This window comes from Panicum virgatum, chromosome 1K (assembly GCF_016808335.1).
Source record: "Panicum virgatum strain AP13 chromosome 1K, P.virgatum_v5, whole genome shotgun sequence".
Lineage (NCBI taxonomy): Eukaryota > Viridiplantae > Streptophyta > Magnoliopsida > Poales > Poaceae > Panicum > Panicum virgatum.
In genome coordinates this window covers 9,980,827-9,995,272 of record NC_053136.1, presented here as the reverse complement: position 1 = coordinate 9,995,272, position 14,446 = coordinate 9,980,827, and the positions used below count along the sequence as shown (strand labels likewise).

Genomic DNA, 14,446 nt, shown 5'->3' with positions numbered 1-14,446 from the left:
AAAAACATTACCTAAATCGTTAAAATATCATTACTGCTGCATACACTAATTATAGAATTAAATATACAAAAAATTTAGATCGAGAAAGTTGAGAAATATTTATTACCTGCGGTTAGGATCCAAAATCCGGTAGGGCTTCGCCGTTACAACTCCCTCCCTCACCCCTCCTCTCTCCCTCCCACTCTCTGGATGTCGTGGGAAACAAATGAGGGGGGAGGGGGGAGAAGCCTTTTATACAATATGGGGGAGCCTGCCGCCCCCCAGCAGGGGGCCTGCCACCCGGCAGGGGGCGGCAGGCTCCCGCCAAGGGCCTCCGCGCAAATAAATTTTTTTATTTATATATAAGTCCCTGCCGGGCGGTAGGGGTATAAAACTGTAAATTGTGAAATTGAAAATATATTTCTGTAAAAAATGTTTTTGAAAAATATAAAAATAAAAAAGACGCTACCGGGGGTGGTGATGGTTTGTGAGCAGGGCAGTGAGGTAGCAAGTGCTACCGACTATGAGCTGTGTAGGAGGCAGGGGTGTTGTGACGAACACTGCTAGGGGTGGTAACGGGCCATGGCCTTAGTGGTTTCTTCACAGCCCAACAAGATCCTTAAATTTTTTAGTTTAAAATTATATAAGATTAGAGCCTGGTCTTTTTAGGATCCGACCCTTAAATTTTTTAGTTCAAAATGTTAGGCCCTTTACCACCCCTAAATACCGCCGAGGATGAAGACAGAGGGTGACGGCTGTGGCGAGGCGTGGGTGGGGGAGGGGGAGAAGCCGCCGGAGACGGAGGAGGGCGGGGTGGGGGCGAGCTCGTGTGCGTCGGTCTTCTACGACATGTGTGCTTCCAGCTGCGTTGTAAATAACTGCCCCTGCTTGGCCATGCTATGTTCATGTTGTAGGGGGTAAGTCTGGATCGCAACCAAATTCTCAAAACGTTTAAACTAAGATCTATATGGAACAACAACCGTGCCTAAACAGATGGAGAACAGAGCAAGGGAATTTCATGTCTATAAAGAAGCAGGCATGCTGGTGGCACAAGAAGAGGGATGGTAGTGTGGTACCATAAAACACATTGACACAAGTCGGTCATAAACATCCTAACGATGTAAACATGGTGCATAATTGAATTCTTGATACTAGCCATGCAATTGTGTGGGCCACCCTATTAGTTATGCTAAGAATGAGAAATTTCAGAAATTGCATCTCAATTCGCAAGTCTTTCAGAATTTGACCCCCTGACCCACATGTCAATGACTCAGGTTGACTCCACATGTCACTATGATAGGGGTCAAATTCTGAAAGGCTTTGAATTTAGACCCAAATTCTGAAATCTCACGCTAAGAACACGAGCAAATGATCATGCGTGTCCATTACTACATGATCTTTATTTTGTTTTTACGAAAAAAGAGGAGCCATGTATGCCATGCGACCCAAGTACCCAACACATCAGCACCGTCGGATCAGTTGCTCTGTAGGACACTCTGCAGCTGAGCTCCGAGCTCCGGGAGCGTGACGGGCTTCTGGATCAGCCCGTTCACCCCCGCCCACCGGCACATGTCGCGCACGCCGTCGTCGACGCCGCTGGCCGCCACGGCGACGAGGACCAGCAGCCAGCAGGCGTTGCTGAGCTCCCGGATCCTGAGGGCCACCTCGAACCCATCCGCCATGCCGCGCCGGCTCCGCGCGCGTCGATGTCGAGGACCACCATCTGGAACGGCGGCTCGGCGGCGCTCCGCCCCAGCAAGCTCAGGCAGTCCGCCGCCGACGGCACCTGCACCACGTCGCAGCCGAGCCGCTCGAGGAGCTTCCGGGTCACCTCCATGCTCGTGGCGTCGCCGTCCGCGAGCAGGATCCTCAGGCCGTCGAAGTGGTGGTGGCGGTGGTGAGGAACCGTCCTGACCGAGGCTCCGATCCGGTACGTGCCTGAACCGGGATTGAGCGGCTGCTGCAGCTGGAACCGCAGGAGGAGCGTCATGGTTTCTCCAAGGCCTTCGGACTCGGGTGCCCACCACATGTTGCCATTCATCATCTGAATTTTTTTTGGAAAATTTAAAATTTTAGGATCAACAGTCAACTGAATTAATCCCGAACTGAAATTAATACCTGCGCAATCCTTTTGCACATAGCTGTGCTCAACCGCACGCCGGCGGCGTCACCGGAGTTGGGGGCGAGGCCAGGCGGCGGCTGGCGAGCTGCAGGTGAGCTCCCGGGATCGCTCTCCGGTGACCTGGTGAGCCCAACTTGGAACTTGACAAACACTTGGTTGCCACCGGAGAATTTTGCTCGCTCCGGCACCGGGATCCGATCCTGATCGTCGCCGACGATGTTACTGAAGCTGCAGACGGAAAATGACAGGATGCCGCCGGCGACATGGCCGTGGCATCGGCTCAGCAGAGCTCCCACCATGTGCAGCAGGAGGTGGAAGACTCTCTTGTCGTCGCGGACCACCCACTCCGGAAGAGAGCTGGCCTCCAGCTGCTGCGAGAAGCCGAGGCCCCGGCAGCGGGCTAAGCATCCGCCGACGCTGGCGGCATCCGTGACCAGCGAGCGGAGGTCGAACGGCCTCCTAGCCACCAATGAGACTAGACGGCGGCGGCGGCGGGTCATGGCTGCCTGCCGCCGCCGTCGTCGACAGCGTCTCCATGACGTGGTCCGCCAGCGTCGAGGAGAGGGCGCTTGCCCGGGCGATGGCGTCGACGGCGAGCCGCTGCTCGGGGCGAAGCGAGGCGGCGCCCTCCACGGCGAAGTAGAGGAGCTCCAGCGGGATGGACAGGAGCGACGCCGCGATGAGCAGGTCGCCCATCTTCTGCCACTGCAGCAGCGCCTCCACGGCGGCGTCCTCGCGCCCGTATCACCCGCCGCAGCGCCGCGCCGTCCGAACCAGCACCGCGTCCGCCGCTGCCGCCGCCGCCATCCCGTCCCCGGTCATCCACTCACTCATTCGGGCATGCATGTAGACAGCATTCCTCGGCATGCAGGTTGCTTCGACAGTTCGACTGCGAGGAAGACAATTTGTGTAGTCACTGCATGCAGCTGATAACGCAAAGTTGTGGCAGCCAGGTTCTATTTTGCTTGGGTTTTTGTCCTGGGCAGCTATCCTTACCGAGGCAATTCCTTCCATGCAGGCCTAGCTACTCCGCTCCAAAATTTTTGGAGTGCTCCATGAGAACAATGATACTCCATACGTGAAAAAGCAGGTCGATATGTAGTTTACCTCTTTTCCTAGGTCAAAATTCTTTAACTTTAACCAAGCATTTTTTTGCAAAGAAACCAAACTTATATAAGATGTATTAATATCTATAATATTAGATAAATACATTCTTGAGAGAAAAAAAATAAAACTAGTTTGATGTAGATGTTGGTGTACATTATTTCTATGAGCTTGGTCACGTCAGAAAAGTTAAAAAGACTAAAAAGTGACATTCTGGAACAAATGAAGTAACAAATTTATTGTATTAAATCATCTGTAATTCATTCGAAACATGCATGCTCCCTCAGTCACATATTAAGGAGTTAGGGTTGTTTTGAGTCAACCATTCAAAACCTTAGTTACATCTTTTAACTTTCATGCATTCAATTTTATTTGAAGATGCTTTTGGTAGATATGTGAGTTTCACAAAGGAAATGTTGCTCAATCTTCTATCAAATAAAAATCCATCGAGCCAGTTATATCTTTTACCTCCAACTCAATCTCCACCTCCAAACCTTCTTTATCCATGTATGGTGAGCTTCAACTGCTACGTGACACTCCTGCCTATGCCTTCGTTCCAGGGCTGGCTCTGTAGAAGATAAAGATCCATTGAATTAATTTTTAGTATCAAATTATATATAGTATATAGTACGAATGATAAAGATTACTTTGGAATATATGTATAGCTAGCTCATAAAACATAACAGCAGAGTAACAAAAAACTAAAATCAAAAGCCATTATGATTACCACAAATAAAAATACAATACTTCAGTGCCTTGTAAAAAACTGCCTTCGGACATTTCTTGATGCAAAATCTTTAATAACTGTATCAAGATTAATGTCATTAAGATTAATGTTATCCAAAATTTCCTTCTCAATGAAACACGTGCCAAGCCATTCAATCTTTCTTGTAATAACATAATTGATCTTAAACAATTTCAATTTAAAGAAACCTGTTTTGGTTGATTCTACTATAACTGGAATAATTAAGAGAATTCGATATGCAATAGAAATATTCGGATAGCAATCTGCAGCTTAAACAAACTAAAGAATCTCAGTTGTTGACATCAATTCTTCTGGCAAATATACTTGCAACACTTTTAACTCAGAAGGTTAGATTACAGGTTGGAAGACTTCCCTATGATCGTAATTACGGCCTCATGGACTAGTTTATGATGGGCTTTCAAAGACTTATTATACCAAAAAGAAAATGGAAGAAATCCATTTGACCTCCCTCAACTCTTTGGTGAGTTTGAGTTTCCACCCTGATCCGAAAAACCGGATTTTTTTGCCCCCTCATCTTTTCAAACCGGTTACTTTTGCTCCTTGAGTGGTTTCACAGGTGGTTTTGGCTAACGTGACACCACGTCAGCTGCCCTATATGGCGCCACGTCAGCTAGGAGGGAGGTAATCTCACTGTAGTTTGAAAGTGATATTCATTAGTACGAGATGAGAGGCGTGCGCTGTGTCTAAAAGGGAGGAGGGGTCGCGCGCTATGCCCTTTCCGCGACTGGTCGCGGGTTATCCACGTCAAATTGCGATGTCTCTTCATGAAGAGTACTTCGCACTTTTATTACCTTTATTAATTTTCGGTAACAAAATGTATTAGTCATAGTTATGTTTCGGGGACAATTTGAAACTAAAATACTGGTTTGACTTGAAGCTGTACGGCTTTAGTATGATTAATCTTTTGCGGGTCAAAGACAAGAAACAAATAAGTTATGATTGAATGGCTAGAAGCATTTTTGTAATCTTTCTTATTTTTTCCTTTTTTTTTGTCTCATGAACTTTCCTGAATTTGTACTCTGTTACTCTTCTTTTAATATATAATCAATAGGGAACTCTCCTTTCTGTTTTATATAAAAAAAACTTCTACGGGTTACGTATCAATCGAGAACTGAGAGTTGTATTGTAATCTGAGCAGTTAAGTTTTACGACCTGAGGTTGAAAATCAGGCTCAGATTTAATTGAGTTAGGGTGAGTAGTGTGTTTTCTTTACAAGTTCACTATATTCTCGCATACTTCCTTAATGATAATAAATTAGTTAGTTTTTGAACTAATTAGCTCGTCGGATGCGTAGCATATAACTAGCCTGTGACGTCGAAGGATCCATTCGTATGGATGGCCCCCGCTGCCTACTCTGGCCGCTTTGCTTCCCGCCAGTAGGCAGATTGGCTGCTTCTCGGCTTTTTTATTTTTATAATTAAATTTATATTTTTTTCGGAAATATTATATGAATAAGGAAATTTGCGAAACTAGACACGTGGAGCCATCTAGGGGACGTTAGGGGTCTGGCGCCCAGTGTCCTGGCACCAGACCCCTGACGCCCCCCACCTGGCGTCAGGATCAATTTGCAAAATTTTATAGATAGTTTCACAAATTTTCTTATTCATGCAATATTTTTGAAAAAACATAAAAATAATTATAAAAATAAAAAAAGCCCTGCTTCTGCGCCATAAGAATCTACCAAAGGAGAATGCAACGGGCCCAACTAGAGCCTGGCCCAAGAAGCCTAAGCCGGCCCAAGCCTGCTTCCGCATCCGTCCCGGTGCGGATTGCTCACGCCGGCGAACTCCTCGAGCCGCCGCTCCCGGCTCAGCTCCCCGTTCCCCCGCCGCGGGTTCGCCTCTGCGGATTCTTCGGTGCCGCAACCTATCCTGCTTTGCCCGCACAGCCGCCGCCGCCACCGGCGACGGCCCCTTCCTGGCCCTCGCCGTCTTCGCGCACGGCGGCAGGTTCTGCTATACTCCCCGCGTTGAGCGGAGTCCGCGCAGGAGGTAAACGATTCTCTCCTTCCCTTCCCTTCCCAGCGTAGCTCCGGTTACATTAGCAAAATCGGTTCTAGACAGCGCCCAGCATAGCAAAGATTTAAACAGAACCCTGGCGAACTTCACAGCTCCCCGAGTCGCTCCCCACGCGGGCGACTCGGGCGGCGATCAAACCCTAGCCGCTGTCTGCTCCTTCTTTCTCTCTTAGTCGCGCCGCAGCCGGAGTGGGCCGCCGGCAAGTGCCGCGCCGCTTGCAGAGATGGTGGCGGCGGGGCTCCCTTCCTCTCGGCGGATTTGGCGGCGTGGGCGGGCCGGACCGGCGGGGCGCGGCCTCGTGCGAGTCCGTGGGGCTCAACGGGGGCGCTCCTAGGGCTGCGGCAGCGCCGGCCAAAGCTCTTCCAGCGTGAGGTGGTGGCCACGGTCTTCTCCGTCCTCGCTTCCTCAGCGTGGTGGCGACGACGGCACCGGCCTGGGCTGGTTCCGGCGCCTGGGTGACCGGATTCGGCGCCCCAGTACGGGAACGGCAGCCGCAGTGGCGACCACGGCGCCGGTTGGGGGCAAGGGATCCTCGGCCCTAGCGGCCGGATCCAGTGCCCTCTGGGCAGGGGGCGGCGCCCATGGTGGTGGGGGCGGTGGCGAGCCGGAGCAGTGTGGACGCGTGGCAGTTCATGGCAGCGGTGACTTTGCCCTCTGGCCTCTCTGGTGGAGCTGTCGGGGTCGCCGGTCACCGTTTTTTGCTTGTGATGTGCAGGTTCTCGGGCGAAAGCTTAGCTCGTGCCGGTGACGATGGTGTCATGGTATTTTTTTTTTCTTGTTGGCATTACCGTGAGAATCTCAACGTGCAGGAATAATTTCAGTCCTTGATTGCATCACCACGGTCGGCTTTGGCAACACCAGTGTCTGATCTGTTGGCGTGGTATTGATCGACTCAATGCGGTTTCTAGTGCAGTCTTTGGATCACAGGGTGACGGGAAGGCACAGGAGCGACGTCGACGTCGTTCCTTCTTCAAAGGTTTCTAAGAGGACAATTGATGTGGGATTTTTATTTCTACTCGAGGACCAAAGCAAGGTCGAAGGAATAACATAGAAGAAGCTCAAAGCTTAGTCTTTCGTTTTCTTTCTTATGTCTTATTTTCTTGTCTTTTGTATTCTTTGGTTGAAGGTTCGGAGTCTAAATACTCATATAAGCTTCTGGCTTTGTGGCCGGATGTATTCTATTGTGGTCGTGGAAGTGAATGTTCAGTACCGGGATTCTCCCTTAATCTAAAAAAGCAAAGAGTGGCAGAGGCACCAGCATAGCAATGTATAATCATTAGCATGAAAATTATAGAAACATGGATTCTCTTGACGAGAGTCATCGTCGAATCATGTCATCAAAATCGGATCATAGTCATAAAATCAAGCGGCAGAACCGAGATTTTGACAAATGACAACCATAGCGCTTTATTGCCTTGGCAGTACTAGTACGAACAAGCTCTTACGAAGCGTCTCTTATCTGGAATAAAGTCCTTCGAGTGCTTCAGCGGAATGATGATGCTCCTTCGCCAGAAAAGTGCATGTGAAACTTATCTCTAACTGCTTGCAGTTCTTTTAGAGCATCACTGATCGATGGGCGGTCCATCGGTGCCTCCTCTGAGCAGGAAATCCCAACCTGCAAAATTGAAGTAACACAGGCAATTCTCATATCTCTGATGCTGCCGGAGTTCAAGGTGCCTTCTTCCCCACCCCTTGTCTCTGGTAGTAGCTGTTGGTCTATAATAATCCTCACTCTGTCTGGCAGTGCCATCTGAACATACTTGCGGAGTCCAATGGATTCTCCAAACTCACTGTCTGTTGGTCTTTTCCCAGAGAACATCTCCAGCAATAGAATGCCATAGCTATAGACATCACCATGGGTGGAGACTTCGTTGCCCAGTCCATACTCTGAAACCAACCAGAGTCAGTTGTTTCTTAAACAAAACAAAACCTTTAGATATGCAGATATATTGATTATTTATACTATATACTAGTTTCAAAGCACAGTTCTTTTTTAGATAAAAGAAAACATTCCAGCCTCTACACCCACACACGGAAAAGGCACAGTTCTTAATTGTATAGTTTATAATTTGGACATGTTGCATATCTCTTGAGGATTGAATTCTGTTGAGCTGTACATACCTGATTGTAAAACTAAGAAAGCCTTAAACTTTGATTGTAGCAAGCATATTGGTCATAGGAGTATACGAGAAAAGAATAAAGTAGAAAAGAAGCACACCTGGAGCTGCATAACCAATTGATCCTCTCATTGATGCCCATCCACTAGATTTATCTGTTTCTTGATGCAGAAACCTTGCAAGTCCGAAATCTCCAACATGAGCAACCATGTCATTGTCCAGGAGAATGTTGCTTAGCTTAAGATCACAATGGATAATCGGTGTTGGCCTATGTTGGTGCAGATAATCTAGTGAGGATGCCACATCGATTGCAATGCATAACCTTGCAAGCAGATCTAGTGTCTTTTGTTCACCATCTTCTATGATATGTTGGTGCAGCCGTTGATCTAAATTTCCATTTGGTAGGAATTCATACACAATAGCCTTAAACTCCTGGCCCAGAGAATCAATACTTGAGCAGACCGTCAATATCTGCACTAGATTTCGATGTCGAACACATCGTAAAGTCTCGCATTCTGCCACAAAACTTTGAGATGCGCCGCGTTGTGTGAGGTTGAGAACCTTAATGGCAACGACCATGTGATTGCCATTGTCTCGTATTCGTCCTTTGTAGACTGAGCCAAACCTCCCTGCACCAATGAGGTTCTCCGAACTGAAACCATTTGTTGCATGGGACAATTCAGCATAAGAGACCCTCATATATTTGTCACTTATGACTGGTATTTGTAGGTCTGCTTTTATCTTCCCACTCTTTTGATGGAACTTGCATAATGCAAATACTAATGCAACAAAGAGAAATGCACTGCTCGTGAAGACTGCTATGGTAAGTTTCCAAGATGGCTTCTTGTTGGTGTGGTTGGAGCACGGTCGCAATTTCAATTGAGGGATACCACTGCAGAGGCCATCATTTCCGGTGATCAAAGATTGCAGCTGAATTTTGAAATACCCCATCTGTTGGGACTCCACCTTGAAAGTTATTGAATGAGAGATTCAAGGAAGAAAGACCTCTCAAACTGCCGAGGATTTCAGGGATGGTCCCAGACAAATTATTGTAAGAAAGATCAAGCATCAAGAGTCCCTTTAGATTTCCTAGCTGAGGGACCGAAGCCGGCGACCAGAGGGGGGTGAATGGGAGCCGATCAAAATTTCTTCGAAATTCAAATCGTCGGCCTATGTCCCAAAATCACCTAAGCCCTCAAGCGTTCTGAGCAGAGTTTGGAATAGCTATGGAAAAGCTAAACCAACACAAAAAGGCCTCGAACGAGCGAGCGAACCCACGAAGCAAATCGGAAGCGAATTAGGAAAACTGCAAAACTGACCTCTATGGACCGGTCTGATCGGTGCGCTGGACCGGTCTGACCGGTCTCGGCTGTTCAAAAACTAGCAGACCGGTCTTGCCTACCGGTCTGACCGGTGGCACCCAGAAAACCCCCGAAAACTTGGATTCAAACGATGAATCCCAACCAAATGACCACGAAAACCGATGAAACTTGGGGGATAGCTTCTCCCCTACCCCGTGAACATATCACTAAGATATCTCGTCCTAAAGATCAACCAATCTTGAGAATTCGAGGAGAGATCAAGAGGGATTGGGGTTTTCTCAAAAACTCAAGAACTCCAATTATGAAGAGCCAGCGATTCCAGAAGGTTTGGAACGAGGCTAGAAGCACAAGAATCACAACAAAGAGCTCGTAGAATCCTAGCAATCATGTGCACCTAAAACGAAATAGAAATCCTTCACACAAGGGCACAAAAACTATGGAATTGGATTGATTCAAAAGCCCAGAGGGCACAAGGAGGATGGGGCCTCCTTTCCCAATCAAATCCAATACAAAGTCTCACAAATCCATAATCAAAACCTACTCTAAAGAGAGGAACAGAGGGAGGGAGACACAGGGGCGGCGGCCTGGAGAACAGAAGAGTCCACGAACAGATTACAAAAGCCGCAATTAACCTAACACAAGTGAAGGGGTATTTATACCCGCGGGACCGGTCAGACCGGTACGCTGGACCGGTCAGACCGGTTGGTTAGACCGGTCAGACCGGTGCCAGGGACCGGTTGGCCTGCAGCACCCCTGTACACGATCTCATCCGACGGCCGAGGTTCTTTCTTCGAAACGAAGTCTTCTCCGCGATGCCGCCGTCTTGATGAAGATCCAGTCCGCGGTTTTGGAGGGTCCGCGAAACCCGGGTAGGTGGCCGGTTTTGAGAAAACCGCCAAAACCTCACGCGCGGGAAGATTCCTGCCTCCACACCGTGGCCCTAGACGCCGTTCCCGCCTCGGCCTTCTGACGGCCCTAGACGCCGCCCGACGCACGTCACCTCCTCGCCCGCAGCGAGGCCCTAGACGCCTTCGACGCCCGTCGCCTCCGTCAGTCCCGAGCAGGGTTAACCGAACTGTCGGTAACCGGTCCGGTTTGACCGGTTACCAGTTAAACCGGTCCGGCCCGGTACCGGTTCGGTCCGGTATGAAACCGGTCCAAATTCAAAATTTAAATTTGAATTCAAAAAAATGAAAAATTCCCAAAAAATTCCTAAAAATACTTCAAGGTGCAATGAATCTAATGGTGTCAAATTTTCTCCAAAATTCGTTCATTTAGTATGGTTTGCGGAATTTATAAGTTAAATAAAAAAAGAAAAAAAAAAGCCGCGGCCCATTAAGGGCCCATCGCGTTGCAGCGTTCATTTAAGCAGGCGTCCGAGAACCAGAAGGCTCACTCGCGTCTCCCTCATCCGCTCCCCCCTCAGTGAGTCCAGTCCGCCGCCAGAAGTCGCCAACCGCCACCCTTCGCCGGCTAGCCGCCCTCAGATCCCGGCTAACCGGTCTCCCCTACCGGTAAGCCGGACCGGTAGCAGATCTACCGGTCCCGTCCGGTTTGCCGCCCGGGGAGGCCGGCTTACCGGCCTGGGGAGGCGGTAAACCGCCAATTAGCGTCGGTAAGCCGCGGTCAGGTTAGTTTTTTTTTCCTAGGATTTAGGTGTATTTAGATGTTTTGTTTTAGGATTTAGGTGTATGACTTAGGTATATTTAGAATTTACGAAAGATTTATTTATATTACATGATTTTTTGCACTATGTAGTAGGTTTTAGCTAGATTTAATTTAGGTGTATTAGATGATTTTTGACACTATAACTTAGGTAGGAGTAAGAATATTAGATGATATATTTTTGTTGTGCATGTATGCAGATAGACAATGGCAAGCAGAGATGTTGTATGGGAACACGGTGAAAATCTTTATCCCGGATGGCGATGTAACTATTGTCGTACGCAGAAAGGAGGTGGTGGTGCGACTAGATTGAAACAACATTTGGCTGGGCGCGGGGCAGAGGTGATCCATTGCAGGAATGTGCCACCTGATGTGCGGGACTTCTTTCAGCGTGAGTTGGATAGGGCAAAGAAGGCAACTGCTGACCGGGCCCGAGAGAGGTTGAGACGGGAGAAGACTGCAGCAGAGGGAAACTATCCCGGTGATGAAGAAGATGAGGAGGCTCAGGTGCAGCGTGCCATGGATCTATCGAGAGCGGAAGCAGAGTTCCGACGGGGGGTGGAACAGAGAGGAGGTGCATATGAGCGTGGAGGGGGTAGTGGTTCTACGAGGGGGAATGTTATGCAGAGAATGTTTCGAAAGTCCACTTCACAGAGGGAGAGTCATGTGGTGGAGGACTATAACTTGGCAGCTGGTGGGAGAAGAGGAATGACACAAACAAGGATTGATACAGGCTCCTGGACGCAGAAGGGTAAGAACGCAAAGGAAGCTATTGGTAAAGCTTGGTCAAAGTTTTTCCATATTGCAGGAGTACCTGGAAGACAGGCTGACAGTCCATACTTTATCAGCGCGGTCAGGGAGACACAGAAGTGGGGTAAGTTTTCTTTCATTGCAATGATACCTATAAGCTTACATTTTTGTATCTTATGATTTTCATATGGTTGCGGGTGAAGGTATCGCATCACCCACTGGACGAGGATGATGATGACGGCGACATCCCTCTCCCGTCCCATATTGTCAGAGATCAAATAAACGTGTCAGATCTATGTGAGGCTACGGGGAATGATTCCATCAGTGATTGGGCACGTCAAAATATAGGTGACACTCACCTAGGGAAGAGAAAGTTGCACAAGGGGCCTAAGAAGGGTGACTCGAAGCGTCGAAAAGGCAAAGGAACAGCAAAACCAGTGAGCAGCGACACCGAGACTGATGATGGCGAAGGTGAGCGTAGTCCTCCGTATCAGGAGTCCGAGGATAGCAGCTCGGCCGATGATGGTGATGATGGTGACGGTGCTGAGCCTGATGCTGGTGGTGGTGGTAGTGGTGCTGATGCTGCTGCTGGTGGTAGTGGTCATGCTTATGGTGTTCGTTTCACAGTTATATATTGCACATATAAATACACACATATTTCTGACTATTGACTACTAATTATGAAATATGGTTGATTGCAGGGGAAACTCAGTTCACACATGCTACTCAGGACACCGACCATGGAGCACCGCAATCGCAGAGGAGAACAGGTGGACCGACGGACTATGACAGTCCACAGAACTCTTCTTCCTCCTACAGCGATTCGAGGCACTCTTTTCACTATCCCATTCCTGACATCAGCATGCAGCCACCGACGAGATGGGTGTACGAATGGGAAGACCCCCATTTTTACACTATGTTAGTTCAGGAATGGCAGACAACATCGGCGTGGACGGGCCAAACTTGGCAACACTACAAGGCTGAGCTGCTTAGAGTGCGAGGTATCGCTTTGATGTCCACCGCCGAATACCAAACCGCATCTCAAATGGGGGTCTTCCCATTCCTACGTTGAACTTTCATTTCATGTGTATAGGTGTATGACTCCGTATTTGTATACACCCTATTACTATATGATTATAACTCATTGCTTTGGTAGGGTCATTTACATTAAAATGTGCATAGCTCATGTCGAAATTTCCTTTTATTTCACACCGGGGATCAATTTTTCAAGCGGCGGAAAAATACTCTAAACTACCGGTATACCGGCCAAACCGGCCGGTATACCGGTGTAACCGGTCGGTTCACCGTTTAAAACCGTGATGCCGAAAACACCGGTATACCGACTAAACCAGCCGGTATACCGGACTATACTACCGGAATACCGGTTCGTACCGGTTTAACTGTAGAATTCAAATTCAAATTTCGTTTTGTCTGGTTCCGACCGGTATCCGGCCTAACCGGACCGGTAAACCGGTACCGGAGCCCGGCGGTTAGGCCGGTCCGGTCGGGAATGGAAACCCTGGTCCCGAGACCGACGCCCGTGCCTCCACGACTTGGCGTCTTCAACTGCCGTCCGCCTCCTTGGTTTTGTGGCGCAAACCAAGAAACCCGCCTTCCGTCGCCGCTTGCGCCCTCGATCCAGGAGTGGACGCCACAGCTGCCGCCCGGTCCGAGCTCCGGTCCCGGCTGCCCTTCACCGCCGTCCACCGCACGGTCCATCGGCCCCAGCACCTCCACGGCAGCTCCCCGTCGACACTCGACGCCCGTGTACCTGCAATCCAAAGACCAAGCGCACGATCACACCGCACGGTTGACAATTCACTCATCACAGGCAGGATAGAGTACTCACATTCCTCAATCTCCCCCTTGATGAGTGCAATGTCAACACACCACCTGAAAGCAGAGAAGTGATAAAAAGAGAAACAAGAAAGCGAAGAACTCAAGCAAGTGACAGAAAAGCTCTGAAAGTCAAGAATAGTCACTTACTCAAGCACAGATCGATTCTCTAAGACAAGGGCAACGGCTCGACGCAATCGATCAAAAGCCAAAACATTACTCCTCAAAGACAGAGGTAACGCTCGACGCAGTCATGCAAGAAGCAGAGGGAAAACGAGGAAAACCAGGAGCCAAAACCAAAGCAGAAACTCCACAAGCAAAGTTTTTCCCTCTCACAAGTGCAACTCTCCCAAAATGATGCACTCTCAAAGCCCTGTGCACAACAAGTTTTTCAAAAATCAAACAAGTCTCCCCCCTTGTTCGATCACTTCTCTCAAAATCCTCCCCCTTGTTGGCACATGCACACATCAAGCCTAAAAAGACCTAAAGCTCCCCCTGAAGCTGAAATTCCCACTGAACAGATGCTATGCAATGAATGCAATGCAGGAGGTGTAAGTGAAAGCATTCAGGGATACAATGATATGAGCAACATCTAGTCACAAGCATGTGTGCATCCATAAACAAGACATGCATCTAGCTCAACAGGGTATATCAAATCAGTCTAGAGCTAGGCAAGTTCAGTTTAGGAGAAATAAAAGCATCACCCATGATCTAGCACTAACAAGTAGGAAATGGAAACAGTGCTACTCAAACTCATACAGGTGAGC

The 14,446-nt window shown here is 48.6% G+C and overlaps 1 protein-coding gene, 1 long non-coding RNA gene and 1 pseudogene across 2 annotated transcripts; 1 reads left to right on the top strand and 2 right to left on the bottom strand.

The window, feature by feature from the left end:
* Positions 1-1,429: 1,429 nt before the first annotated feature.
* On the bottom strand, positions 1,430-2,797 carry LOC120652425 (annotated as a pseudogene).
* Positions 2,798-5,703: 2,906 nt separating this feature from the next.
* On the top strand, positions 5,704-7,072 carry LOC120690862. The gene is made up of 2 exons (XR_005682001.1): positions 5,704-5,962; positions 6,903-7,072. It is a non-coding gene; the product is annotated as an uncharacterized LOC120690862 (long non-coding RNA).
* A 400-nt stretch (positions 7,073-7,472) lies between these two features.
* LOC120652416 (receptor kinase-like protein Xa21) lies at positions 7,473-9,057 on the bottom strand. The gene is made up of 2 exons (XM_039930233.1): positions 8,208-9,057; positions 7,473-7,876 (listed from the first exon to the last, which is right to left on the bottom strand). The coding sequence occupies exons 1-2, from the start codon at positions 9,055-9,057 to the stop codon at positions 7,473-7,475; spliced, it is 1,254 nt and encodes a 417-aa protein (XP_039786167.1).
* Between the last annotated feature and the right edge of the window lie 5,389 nt (positions 9,058-14,446).